Below are 13,560 nucleotides of genomic sequence, written 5' to 3'. Positions count from 1 at the left end.
GCCCTCCGCGAGGCCGAAGCCGTCGCAGGTCTGGGGGCACGGAACGGCGCACGCTTCGTAGTGACTGTTGGCCCCACAGCGGAGGGCTGTGGAGAGGAGGGGCCGCAGAGGAACCGTTACAATGTGTGTGCGTACTAAATGTGTGTCTGAAGTCAAGTTTGCAGAGAGTCTTATCTTTTGTTTCAAATATCACGTTATGGAACTTTAATATAATAGGGGCATAAGCAGGCATATTATATCAGTATCTTGTTTTGCGATGACAAACATTTGTTTGAAGGCACAGTAGTACAGTTATACAACTGGCTTATTAGTCCCTCCAGAAAAATGCGGTGTTTTTTTGTGATTGTTGCGGCCAAAAATCCTTGATTATGCGGCACGTTTTCTTAACAAATGCTATGAAATTTGCGTCATATTTGTGCAATTTTATGCGATGAAACTGGGAACTTGCAAAAAATGCGGGAACTTTTCGATTACGTTCACGTCGCGTAATTGCGTCACTTCATAACGTTCCCATGGCAACGGGGAAATGGCTAGTCTTGTGTGAAGTAAACACAACGTTTCTGTTGTAAACTTTCTGTTAAGATATATGTGACTTTTTTGCAACGAAAATGCAGGGATTATGAAATCATGCAAGCCCCGCATATTTTGTGCGGAAATCGGCAATTTATGCGGTGCAAGTGGTATGTGAAAAAATGCGATTATGCGTTGAATTATTGGATCGCATAATCGCATTCTTCTGGAGGGACTGGCTTATTGTTCTCGACAGTCGTTGTAGGAACATTTCTGCACATGATCACCTCGTGATGATCATCCATCGCTAACCCATTGATAACTATTTCATTCTGAAAGCCGATTTTCTTAAAAAATCGAATCTGTATGTTAGATATATATTTTTAGTATATTTTGGAAAGAAGATCTGTGCGAAATGTCAAACACATGGAGCAGAGACTGACTGAAAACCTATAGGCTCTTGGTTTGTGTTTTTCACGCTTCTCTTACGGCAGAATTGTTGGGTCCTCCAGTTCTCCACCACAGCGCCGGCTGCTTGACAAACTACCAGGTAACTTGTCAGACTGTTGCAGAGGGCAGTAATGTGGCCCTTGTACGCACAAAGGTCAAATACACAGTCGTTGAGGTACTCGGTATGGTCGAATTTTGCGAGGCAATCTCTGGAAGAAGAAAAAATAATACTTCAAAAGAGTTTGAGGAGCCGAATTCGGGGACATACATTTAACGAATACAAAGAAAGAATAGAACGTGGAATCCTTATATTCAGGACACAGTAAGGCTAATTCCATGTAAATATAATAAACCTGTCAAACTACTGTAAGCCATACGACAAAATAAGGTTGAAAGTCAGAATACACAATTTTTCCTTTGTAAATGGAAGAAAATATGCATTTGTTATGTGATACTGGGTCTTACAAATCCCAACGATGCATCAACGCATTTGCAAATACGACAATGTGCCAACCTGAAAGGTCCTGCCTCGTTGGCGATAATCCCGCAGGAGTCTTTCTGTTGATAACGTATGGCCAGTGTTGGCTCGCAGACAGGACATTTACCCCCGGGACACTCGCTGGTGCACCCCACGTCCCCTCCAACCTGGAAGAAAACAATGTTAGCTTCATAGAACGTTGTTTTTATCTTGCTGTGCCTCAACATCTACGAAGGAGCCCTGGATTACCTTGAAGCTGTTCCCAAAGTCAGTAGGGCCTTTGGCCGGGGACCTGTCAGGTTTCTGCAGGTCATCCTCGGCCTTACCGTTGTAATCACCACACAGTCCTGTCCAAACAAAATAGAAGACGTTAACAGGGATTATTTGAGGATATTTAAAGATGCAAACACAATACTTGTATACACCTTGTTATTATCAAGAGTTGCTGTGAAATGTAAGACCTTGGACTCAAAGAAAATTGTATTCAGAGGACATCCGCATTCATAGTACACTATTGGCTCTCTCAAAGTAACTCAGTTTTCAACATGCCTATAAGCGTTTCTGGTAGAGTTACACTGTTTACCAAACACAGCACTTGCCTTCGACAGAGCCAGCGTAGGTGCTAGGCACCGTCAGGCTGACATGGCTCCTCCAGTTGAACTTCAAAGTCAAGCCAAAGTGTGTCTGCACAAAGCAGAAGCTGCCCTGGCGGAACAAGGACAGCTTCCCTTCCAACGCGTTGTAGGGCAGGTTCACTGATCGGCTGTTCACCTGACAGAGAGAAGGCCGGGAGACAGCGAGGGGTGGGAGTCAGTAACACTACCTATTTCTTAAGAAATAAACGTGGTTATATGAGGCACGTTTATAAAGAAAATTAGATGTATAACATATATTCAACGACTCAAGGAGTTGGTTGGGAATATAAAACATAGCGAGGGTGAGAGAAAAGGCTTCGTTATGGTTCCACGTTGATGCAACGCAATGAACACGCAGTCGCTTCGACAGTCGTGAACCTGTTTTGTTCTGCGTAGGGTTGGCGTTTGATTTACGTGAGAGGACCAATCACATTCCTTGCTGCTGCGTCGCCGCAACACAAGGTTACACTTTTTGTGAGACGCTAACCAGGTGGACGCAAGGAGGGTCCGCAAGAATGTGATGGGTCTATAATCCCCCTTGTGTTACGTCAACGTGGAACCATGACTAGCTCGACTCTTACCAGCACTTTTCCCGGGCTGTCGCTGTTCATGCTGATGGTGAAGTTGTACACAGTCAAAGAAACAGACTTGGTGTAGGCCACGGCCCTGTTCCTGCCCCTGTTCTCGTTCTGGACCAGAGCCTGGTAGGGCAGGAGGTCAGGGAGGGGACTATGGACCGTCTGGGAGAGCACGTAGATGCAGGTGCCCTGGAAGCCGTAGCGGCGCCCGTCAAAGGTTTTGTAGTGGGGGTCTCCGGTGCCCTGACAGGTGGCTGAGGACAGCGGGTAGCAGTCTCGGACCCCCCCCTTCAGTGAACAGCGCTCGTTCGGCTTACAGCCTACTGCTTTGCAGATAATCTGGGACAAGAATGAAAAAGATTACTGCCAATATGACAAAAAAAACATGTATTAAAATGAAACAAAGCATACTGTCATAGGGATGGCCCCGCAGACTACTTGCCGTACCTTTCCACTTTTATCATCACAGTGACACTTGCTGCCGCACTTGTCGTCGGCCCAGAACACACTGCCTTGTGGGTAATATCGTCCTTTTTGCTGGCAGCCACAGGAGGACCTGGGGATACATCTGAACCACACAAGTGTCAACTTTGATGAAAGCGCGCAGGAGTCACAGAGGGGGCCCACTGATCAGTGGACCACATTGAAGCTGCTTTAGAAGGTCGTTGTCTTTGTAAGATCAATCACTGTTACGTATTTTAAGCACATGAGCTGCCCCCACATAGCCACTAGGAAGCAGGATCGAACACACAAGCTGCATTACCTCCACATAGCCACAAGGAAGCAGGATCAAACATACAAGCTGTAATTACTAAACATAGCCACAAGATTTAGCCACAAGATTTTAGTGAATACGTTGATATGAATTAACTCTTATGAATAAAAAAAAAAACCTTTAGGATTAAAAATGGACGACATGAGGCTTCCAAATCAATGTATCTCCCCGTTACGACACAGATTGATAGTTATCAATCTGCTTCTGGTTATGACGACAGTGATCATGAGTAGTGTTGTAGTAGTACTAGAGGTGAAATGTTGTAGCCCTACCTATCGCCACTGAGCACCAGGCCTTTGTTACAGGAGCATCCCTCCACACAGGGGGATTTGCATGTTTGCTCAGTGTCTCGGTCCGTGCAGGATGTGGGACAGGCCGAGCCACAGGCCTCATAGTGACTCCCCGCTGGGCACGACAGGGCTGTGGGGAGGGGGGTTGATATAACAACACTTTTAACGTCAGTTATGGTCAGACTACAATGGACAACAGAATATTGTGTTCATTATGATCACAATTTTGTTCCTGGATAGCTAGGAACATCATTATATTATTACACAGTTTAAACATTGTTTTAAAGTATAGAGCACGCACGACTTACGACAGTTGGCAATCTCCCTCCACAGTGGATTTATTTTGACTCCCTCAGACATGCAGTCTTCGCTGTAGCTCTTCAGATTGTCACACAGAATGTGTCTAGCCCCTTGGGAACCAGGCAGACACCACGTTCATCACTGTTACTAACCCGGATCATTACTCCAAAGCAGAGACTTGACAGCAAACCCGGAAAAAGGATCTCCTCAAAAGAAATGTAATTAATAATTACATATGACTTTTATAATTTTACTGAAATAACCTCAAAAACACAAAGATTTTTGGGGTGGATACAGATATTATGTTATTATTATACAATATTGTCGGTTCAATAATATTGTTAATTCAAATGGTGACTTTTCTCTGTTTTTCTCTGACCAACTGTGTTAAACTATTGTTGAACATCTTGTACTCTCTTCTTATTAGGGTAAGATTAATCAAACTTTTAAAATATAATGACACCAGAAAGCTAACCAGTTTACTAACCAATGGGGGACACAGCCACAGGACCACACCTTCAATTGTGATTGTACTGCGCCTCTGCCACACAGTTTCATGTGTCTGCTCACTGAGCTTTTATACACATTGTAGTGAGCTGTGTATGTGTTGTTCTTAATCCCTCATTAATCTAATTTAACAGCCCAGGATTTTATCTTTCAACGTAGCATTATGCTGGGATTTAACTATGGATTTAATATAATCTGGCGGATTAATGTATCCGTAAAACTGTTATGAATGATCCTTTGCATTTGGTTCATTCTAACATAACTGTTGTGGACAATAACGTTATTGGCTTAATATCATCATCATCTGCAGTACCACTCTGTAGCTACCATCTGATTTAGCAGTTTTAGCAGCTAGAAATAGTCTGAAATGAAATTGTGGGATACATTTTTCTTACCTTGATTGGTGCAAACATCATACACACAGTTGGCACTGTACATTTCAGGGTTTATTGTTTTGTGACAGACAGCAAATTGCCCGTCTGGTTTATTTAGGAGTCCACAGAGTTTTGGTCTGAGGTAGTGATGTTTCTGCTTCTCAGAACAATAGGGACATTTCCCGCCACAGGTATCCCGACAGAAGGGGTCCACGTCTTTCACCTTCCAGGAACTGATCATCTTGAGAACACTGGATGCACCTTAAGGGTAAACCTTGTTTTTAGAGATCGTAGAGAAAAAACAATATTGCTTCTTGTAAACTGTTGTGGCCCTTTTCAACGTAACATTTATTTAGTCACATCCTCATTTATTAATTTATTCATGTGTTTGAATTTTGTAATTATCTTAACTTCAAAACTTCCCACAAAAAATATATCTTCTTATCCTCGTTGCTTACCCCCTGGTGCTGGCAGGTCGTCAATTCTGTCCCCATTGTAGTTCCCACAAAGGCCCCCGAGATGCTTGTAGTAGGACGAGGGCACTGAGATGTACAGTCTCATGTTCCAGTTGTATCTGACGGTCAGGCCGAAGTCCGTGGTGAGCACGGCATATTGTCCGCGCTGTTTCACTGAGACTCGACCGCCAGACAAACTCACTGGTAGGTTGACTAGCTCTCCATTCACCTGGAGGTTAAATAAAACCAATAGGAATATAATGTCACTAATTGTTAGACCTGTTAGATTACTTATCTGGGTTATCTGTCATCTAAGGGGTGAAGTGCATCACCTGTGCTACAGTGTTAAACTGAATTCTTGTTTTTTTTAAACTGAGGAATGTTATCTTGCTCTCAGTGACACATGATTGGCCCATTACGTTGTGTTCTCAGCATCAGTCTCACAGTCACGCATGAGGGAACAAGTTTAATCATGAGAGGTTTTTGGTTTTGTTTTGCCTTCGATCGGTACAAGTTGAACAGTGAACCGTTTAGAATTAAAAAAAAAAAAAAAATTATCAAAGAAAATGTGTGACTAGAAGCGAGAAGAATATATAAATTACCTGGACTCGTCCTCTGTGTCTGCTTATGATTACATTCATGTCGTAGACATTGACGACCACGGTCCTCACAAAGGACACCCTACGGTTACCACGATGATCGTTCTTGGTTGTAACAGTGAAGGGCGTCAGGTCTTTGTTTGCTTTAGCGACTGTTGTCATAATGTAGGTGCAGGTGCCCTAGACAGAAAGAAAAAAGTCTCAGTATAAGCATGAGGTAGGCCTATATATGACTGACATGAATCACAAACATTATATACAGGGAGATATATTTTGTATTTTGTTTCTTCTTAGGGCAAAATGTGGATTGATTAAAAATGTACGGATCATTTATATGATAGCATTTCTATAATTTCATTTAAGATTGGAATGAACTATTTTAGCAAAAACATAAATGTTAAATGGACTGCATTTATACAGTGCTTCTGTAACCTGTGGCCACCCATAGCTCTTTACAACTAGTGCTGAACACCCATCGTCAGGAGCAGGGTTAGGTCTCTTGCTCAGGGACACCTCGACACTCAGCTTTGTGGAAGAGAGGAGTGAACCAGAAACCTTCCGGTTGCCAGATTCCCTGCTCCACCTCCTGAGCCACTTGCCGCCCGACAATAATGAATAAAGTATCGATACATACTGATACTGTAAGTCGCCCCATACCTGGAAGTCGAAACAACGGCCATCAAAAGTCTTGTAGTGGGGGTCACCTAACGCCTGGCATGTTGCCGTGGAGACATGGACACATGAACCCTTTGCACAAACTTCCTTCTCTCGGCATGAGACCCCGTCACAAGGATCTAGGGGGGGTGCAACAGGGGGGAGGGCTGCAGGAGAAACAACAGAGCATGTCAAATGGGTTTCTTCAACACAGTTCCAAATGTTGTGTAAGCTGGAGGAACTTTAACAAATTCCTGCCTAAGCTGGCAGGAGCCTGGCAGTTTGAAAGGGGATATACAAAGCAACAGAAAACCTACAACCCCTACGTAGACACATGGATGATGGAAGTGAGTAATGAGGAAAGGCAACCAACGTGATGGGTATTCCTTCAGTTGTGCCTTCCAGTGGATGTTCGCCCTTGGCTGTCTGAATGCATGGTCACAGACCGCCTCAGTTACGTGTGCACTTACCCTCAGAACAAACTCCAGCGGTTGCATATCCTTTGCGATGCTCTCCCCCGTAGACGTACACTACCATGCCAGAATCCCCGTCCACTGTCACATGGTTCTGCTCTTTCCCTAGGGCCATCTTTGCCCAGACCCACTTGGCTCCTGCCTGGTGCTTACTCCACATGGGAGAGCTACAACTGGACTTCATGCACACCTTGACACTGTCGCGACCCTCCCGCTCTGAGAGGATTACTGCGGTGCTACTCATCTTATCCACGGTCTCCAGTGACCAGGCACTAGCAAGCCTGTCTGAAGAACGCAGCACTAGCATGATGGCGTCATGGGGTTTATTGGTGCTCAGGAATACCACCAGCAGCTTCTTGTTGCCCGTCACCAACAATGGTTGGTTGGGCGTGACCCACTCCGAAATTGCCTCCCCAGCTTTCTTCAGTTTGCTGATTATTTAATAGGGAGTAGAAAATAAAATGAATGAAGCAGGATTAAGAAAAGTAACACATGAAATGAATACTAAAGTCTACAAGGTGCAGGTGACAAAAATAATAATGCATATACTCATCATCTTAACCTTTTCGCTGTGACTTTCCCATTGTCCACAGACACCTCTGTGTTGTCCTCAGTTGTAATGATTGAAACCGAGGATTGCGCCGGACTTTTCATGCCAGGGGGCACCATGTATTCTGTACCCAGCTGGCTCACCGGTGGTAGTTGTTTGTACAAGTGGTCACAAGGTGAACCATAACACCTGTGCCCCGAAAATACCGCCATAGGCTTCTGTGATTTAATCTGCATGCCTGTCAGAGTGGAAAGGCTTTGAACCAGGAAGGTTTGATAGGGTTTCAAGGCAATTGTGGTTTCCCTCCCGCCATTCCATAAACCCAACCCTTTGGCCTGCACGTTCTGTGTTGGCCGGAAAGTGACCTTGTTGGGACTGTTGCCATTGACGACAGCCAGTTGCTTTTCCAAAGGGCCTCCGGCTGGGGTGAACACCCTGTATTCCACACCCAGCTGGTCTGTAGGGGTGATCACTGCGCCGTCGCTGGTGTAGGTTTGTTGGTTGAAGGCGACCACAGAGATATGGGCAGTGGAGGAGATGTGAACCGCTGAGTGTGGAGGGTTCTGGGGCTGCTGGAGCTGTGCTCCTGGTGGGACAGACACCCAGCGGGTTTCCCCTGGAGACAGAGTCAGCACTTTGGAGAACTTCAGGGAACCAACCTGCAGGTGTAAGTTATACTTGCTATTATTCTTCGGCCTGTACTGTCTTCTTCTTATAATAACTGGCAATATGTTTTTTCTAATCTTTACACAACCCAATCGAATCCTGAAGAACAAGCACCAACAAATGTGTCCTGCAGTTTGACCTTCTCTGAAATCCCATTTTACTTGGAAACATGTTATATTATGGAAATAAAATAAGCAATGAATGCTATTTCATGTTGTCTTCAAAAGCTAATAAATGTTCAACCTATTTTCTCTCTCTGGCATCCCACATGAAGCAATGGACGAACAATTGTTAATCAAGCATCCTTGATGAGGAGCAAACCATGCACACACCTCAATGAGGACCTTGGCTTCTGATTCTCTGGCCGTGAGAACTAATTGGAGCCTTTGGTTGTTCGTGTAGTAGTTTGGAAGAAATGTTGCAATGAAGTCTCGTCCCGTTGAACAACCGTGGCACACTTGAGGTGAGAATAGAGATATGAGAATGTTTTTATGTGCTGTGCTTTTTGAAGGATTGTTTGTTTAACAATACTAAATAAATCAATAATTGACCCAAGACATATCAACATCAACAAATATTTTATTAATTTAAAATTGATTTGATTGCTGACCCTTAAAAAATACTCTGTCACATGGTTGGAAATGCGTTAATTTTGATTGTGATGACTAGGGCTGGGATAAACGATTATTTTTTAAACGATTCATCTAGCGATTATTTTTTCGATGCATCGATTTAATCTAACGATTCATTTTTTCAGTCCGATTCGATTTCGATTCGATTTGATTATCGATTATCTCCCCATTAATTGACTAATGGCAATTTATACATGTTGATTGACATAAAATATGAATTCCTTAACATTTCAATACATGTTTATTGCCTTTAAATTCCAAAATAAAAGTTCAAAGTAATTAAATTCTACGGTGCTCGGTCATCTGCAGCTGCTACCAGGTGGCGCCTCTTCAGGTGCTGGTGAATTGCCGTGGTGCTAGAATGGAAAGTCATCTCCATTTTGCAAAGACGACATATCACGGAATCGTTTCCTTTTACATTAAATAATTCCCATACTTAGAGGAACGAGTGCGTTGCGCCTTGCACTTATGAAAGTCTGGGGAGCCACTCGCGTTGCTACTACGCTCCGGTGCCGCCCATCTTTTTTTTTTTTTTTATCGACGCGCATTTTTCGCGTCTACGTAATTTATGCGTCGACGTAATCGATTACGTCGACGCGTCGTCCCAGCCCTAGTGATGACCTCTATAAAGGTTATTGCATCTCACTTTTGTACATGATCCCCTACACACATATCCAAATGAGCCAACTACAGTTCTAATGCACACAATAACACATATCTACCATATGTGTTCAACCTTACAACAAGGGCACGTTACCGTGCCATTAATTAACATTAGTCAATGCAGTTATGAGCATTATTATATGGCGCAGGGCTTAGATGGGGTAGTGGGTTATGGATAGGTTTTTGGATATTAATTAGCTGTTAGTTCATACTTAATAACGCATTAAGTACTGTTAAAATTTCCTAATGATACATTTATTACCCTTATCCCAAAAAGTGTTGAATATCAAAATTACTCTACAGCCACACTATAATTTAGATTAAGTTTAGATTTAAATTACTAGTTTGCCTCATCCTCAGATCTGAACTAGGAACTGGGCTACTGTGCAGCATATTTGAAATGATCTATCATCTTGGAGCCGTTCACCACAATCATGAACGGTTTCATGGATAGGCCTACCTGCCAACAGTGCCGCAACACCTGCATACAGCCCGAGAGACCTCATGGCTTCTGATAGCAGAGAAAAAGAAATGCACACGACAATACAATCATGTATTTAAAGAATGAAGATTCAGGTTAGAAAGCAAAAAATCCTGAAATATGTTTGACACTAAAATAAATGAACGGTATATATCCTACAATTCACAAATGTATTTGATTATTAAACAGATGAAAATATTAAAAGATAAAAATAACTAAATAGATCTACCACTAACCAAAGGTTTTGGTCATAAATGATTAAATTACAAATATATGTATCTATCAGGTATACAATTAAAGGTAGGAAATAGTATATTTGTTCTAATGTTATTTCAACACAAAAATGATTAGCAATGGATTCATTAATTACCACAAGCCAGCTTATCACAACTAATATATAATGTGTTAGCTCATCACATTCTGAACCTCTATAAAGGTTATTGCATCTCACTTTAAAATTAAAAAATGCATTATCATTACTAAATTAAGTGCCCAATTATCCCATCAAGCACCTATACTTTACCTTGACTGCGAAGGATAGATTAGGGTGAATGTGCACAAACTGTGTTTTATATCTGTGGTGAGAATAGAGGGAAGGGAATGAATGAATAACATGTCCCTCCTTATTTCTGGGTGGATCCAGAGAATATTGAATTTGACACTGTTTGTTGAAGCGTCACTTATGCAAATTAACATTGTTTTCTTTATTCTTCTCACTTCATCATATCATGTCCAACACACCCACACACCCACACACCCACACACCCACACACACACGCACACACACACACACACACACACACACACACACACACACACACACACACACACACACACACACACACACACACACATACAGAACAATAGAGGATATTCTACGGAATAATTATGAATCATTTGCTGCCAATGCAATTATTTAACTAAAGAACCAAGGATTAGTTTGGCATGTTGTGGATTAACCATCTGTTGATACTTTACAAATTATTTCATGGACATTGATATGAAATCGGCATGGAAATAAGTATTGCATTTGGAATGGAATGAATAATGCTACATCATAAACACTTTAAATTGTGTCCAACTGTGTTTCCATATAGAGGTGTCCTCAGTTTTCAAAGTTAATTGAGGTGTAAAGGTAATTAAGGTTGGATACGCCCATAGGCGTCGATTACGGGGGGATGGGGGGGACATGTCCCCACCACTATTTAAAATACAAATTTTGTCCCCACCACTTTTAAAATTGTGCAAACCAATTGTGACCGAAAAAATCCCCACATTCGAAATCGTCGAGTCTAATCATATAATATACACAAAAGACATCCTCACAGCATGCATACCTGCCATCTAGTTGAAAATCCGCAGATTGCAAACACGTGAAAAACGCAATTTTGTATCTAGTCGTTTGATTTGTCGACTGTCAGCCACTGTAGAAACATGGCGTTGTTAAATGACAGCGGTGTCGTTGCATTCCCAAGCCCCCAGGAACACTGCATACTTCCGCAATCCACCAGTGCTCAGCGGCCAAGCCTGGTATTGCAGCTGTTTTAGCGGGCTGTGGACAGGTCCCTCAAATCATGGGACCCAGAAGTTGATATCTCCGTTCACTCCAATACAAGTGAGGAACAGGAATGAGTCCCCGCAAAAAATGTCTGGACATCAATCAAAGCCTCATAATTACCTTCATGCCATGTCCTAAAAAAAATTAAGTTTTTTCTTTTCAAAACGCCACCTCAAGCGTTTTATTAGCCGTTATCTCAAATTATTTTTTGCTGGGGAAGAGGGGTGTGCAGCTGAAAGGAGTCGTAGTGAAACAAATGGCATCCGAGAGGGCCTAGTTCGGTGCTCCGTTAACGTGTCAGATTTTTGGACTGGTTCATCTGCTGCTCAATAACTCTCACGGTCCTCTGATTGCGATCATTGTGATTCATCATGTATTGATCCATTTATTCAAAAGATCCAAAGACAAAGAACAGGTGCATTACGGTATCATTATATATTGTTGTTGGACCGGAGTGGGGGATGGGCACGCATGCGTTCTATGTTTCTGCATCCGGTACGTCATGAAATAGGGCGTAGCCATAGACCCATGATGCGGAAGCATATCGCTCCTTGATGCTGCCCTGCGCCACTGAGCAGTTTACATAGGAATGAATAGGCGCCATTTTGGAATCCGTTGTCCATTCTATAATACGTCCATGTGCATTCCCATGGTGGCGCATTCAGATCGAACATTGTGACCTTAGAGAACGTGAACTTGGAAGGCTAGCTTTCCTAGCCTAGCTTTTATGACTTCTAGTACTAGCGAAGGCTAACGCAATATCATGGAATTAACTTGAGATGTATATGGAGCACTAGAAACCATCGCTACTGTACAAAAGGTATTCCACTCAACCAATAAAAGTGGAAGACAGAAATTTGTAGTAGCCAAAGCATAGACTGTAGCTAAAGCCGGTATGTAGCTTACTGCATTGTTACTGCTAGCTAACCGTTAACGTTAGCAATAGATGAGAACTAGCAGTTAACTGAGTTAATATCAAACATCGTAACACAAGGTGATTTGTAGGTTTCTCTGCACTTACAGCGCATTTTTGCCTGCTGTAAAAGGATCTTATATCGGTTCCAGCATTTCTCTTAGACATTATGGATACAGTTAAATAGCCTTGCGACTTAAGCCTTTTTTGTTGTTTGTATAATTTGTTAAGTTATATTTAATGTCATCGCAAGGGGGAGGGGGAGGAGGCTGAACGTGTGCTGTCTGTGTAAACAGCGTTATAATGGAGAAGTTTCAAGACAGAGAGCCAAAATTGACATTTTTATTCAGAAAATAGCCGGTCCTTTTGCTACCTGTAAAAAGCATGTTTGTGACACTGGATAACGATATGGATACACCATCTAGCCTGCATGTGGAAGGCCACATAAGGTAAGAAATTGGTTTACGTAAACTTTGCTGCTGGTTTTGTTTGCTCGTGATGACCTGGCCAAAGGTTACCCACGGTCCTAAGCGATTGTGATCTGATTTTGGTTGGTGCTCCAGCTAGTATGCATATAGATTGCAGCTAGTAGCAGCTACACACAGTGCGACTGCTATGCCAATGTGGTTATAGTTGTTTTGTCTGATTGAGATATGTGACTTTAGACTTGGAGCCTGGTAGGCCTATCCTGACATAAATATGTTCTCGCATAACCTGTGTGATTATCCTAAACTGTAGGGGATTTTATTAGCGGGCAATTTGCTTATGATGTTGGAACGAGTGAAGTTTACATTGGTCCTTGCTCGTCTTCAAAAGGCTGATGCTCAGTACCTCGTTTCATTTGGTACCCTCTTTACACTCTGGCATTGTTTGTCTGGTAAACTTTGTTGATGTCAAGATAAGTGTTGAAGATACTGTTAGTATTACATATCCCGAGCCAATACCCTGGTGTTTCCAACGCCGTTTTGCAAAACAAGCCAAAACACAAACTGTGGTTTTCAACATTTATTGTTCAAATA

At 42.5% G+C, this 13,560-nt stretch overlaps 2 protein-coding genes and 1 long non-coding RNA gene across 3 annotated transcripts; all 3 read right to left on the bottom strand.

The window, feature by feature from the left end:
- Positions 1-6: 6 nt before the first annotated feature.
- Positions 7-1,805, bottom strand: LOC115554317 (uncharacterized). Its single transcript, XR_003978582.1, has 4 exons — positions 1,688-1,805; positions 1,475-1,605; positions 1,000-1,169; positions 7-86 (listed from the first exon to the last, which is right to left on the bottom strand). It is a non-coding gene; the product is annotated as an uncharacterized LOC115554317 (long non-coding RNA).
- Positions 1,806-2,017: 212 nt separating this feature from the next.
- On the bottom strand, positions 2,018-3,422 carry LOC115553869 (IgGFc-binding protein-like). Its single transcript, XM_030370391.1, has 4 exons — positions 3,415-3,422; positions 3,099-3,207; positions 2,655-2,990; positions 2,018-2,209 (listed from the first exon to the last, which is right to left on the bottom strand). The coding sequence occupies exons 1-4, from the start codon at positions 3,420-3,422 to the stop codon at positions 2,018-2,020; spliced, it is 645 nt and encodes a 214-aa protein (XP_030226251.1).
- A 1,916-nt stretch (positions 3,423-5,338) lies between these two features.
- Positions 5,339-11,414, bottom strand: LOC115553867 (IgGFc-binding protein-like). Its single transcript, XM_030370390.1, has 8 exons — positions 11,408-11,414; positions 10,050-10,100; positions 8,627-8,751; positions 7,641-8,287; positions 7,076-7,509; positions 6,507-6,772; positions 5,955-6,131; positions 5,339-5,581 (listed from the first exon to the last, which is right to left on the bottom strand). The coding sequence occupies exons 1-8, from the start codon at positions 11,412-11,414 to the stop codon at positions 5,339-5,341; spliced, it is 1,950 nt and encodes a 649-aa protein (XP_030226250.1).
- Between the last annotated feature and the right edge of the window lie 2,146 nt (positions 11,415-13,560).

The sequence above is a fragment of the Gadus morhua genome, chromosome 11 (genome assembly GCF_902167405.1).
Source record: "Gadus morhua chromosome 11, gadMor3.0, whole genome shotgun sequence".
Classification (NCBI taxonomy): Eukaryota; Metazoa; Chordata; class Actinopteri; order Gadiformes; family Gadidae; genus Gadus; species Gadus morhua.
This window is presented reverse-complemented; position numbering and strand designations above follow the sequence as displayed.

Excerpts from the sequence above, each read along its gene's own strand:
- LOC115553869 (XM_030370391.1), bottom strand. Across the intron at positions 2,991-3,098 it reads GTGATGATAAAAGTGGAAAG|ATTATCTGCAAAGCAGTAGG; the intron begins GTACGGCAAGTA and ends TTCTTGTCCCAG. Across the intron at positions 2,210-2,654 it reads ACAGCCCGGGAAAAGTGCTG|GTGAACAGCCGATCAGTGAA; the intron begins GTAAGAGTCGAG and ends TCTCTCTGTCAG.
- LOC115553867 (XM_030370390.1), bottom strand. Across the intron at positions 8,752-10,049 it reads TGTTGCGGCACTGTTGGCAG|TGTGCCACGGTTGTTCAACG; the intron begins GTAGGCCTATCC and ends TCTCACCTCAAG. Across the intron at positions 7,510-7,640 it reads GGGAAAGTCACAGCGAAAAG|CAAACTGAAGAAAGCTGGGG; the intron begins GTTAAGATGATG and ends TTAAATAATCAG.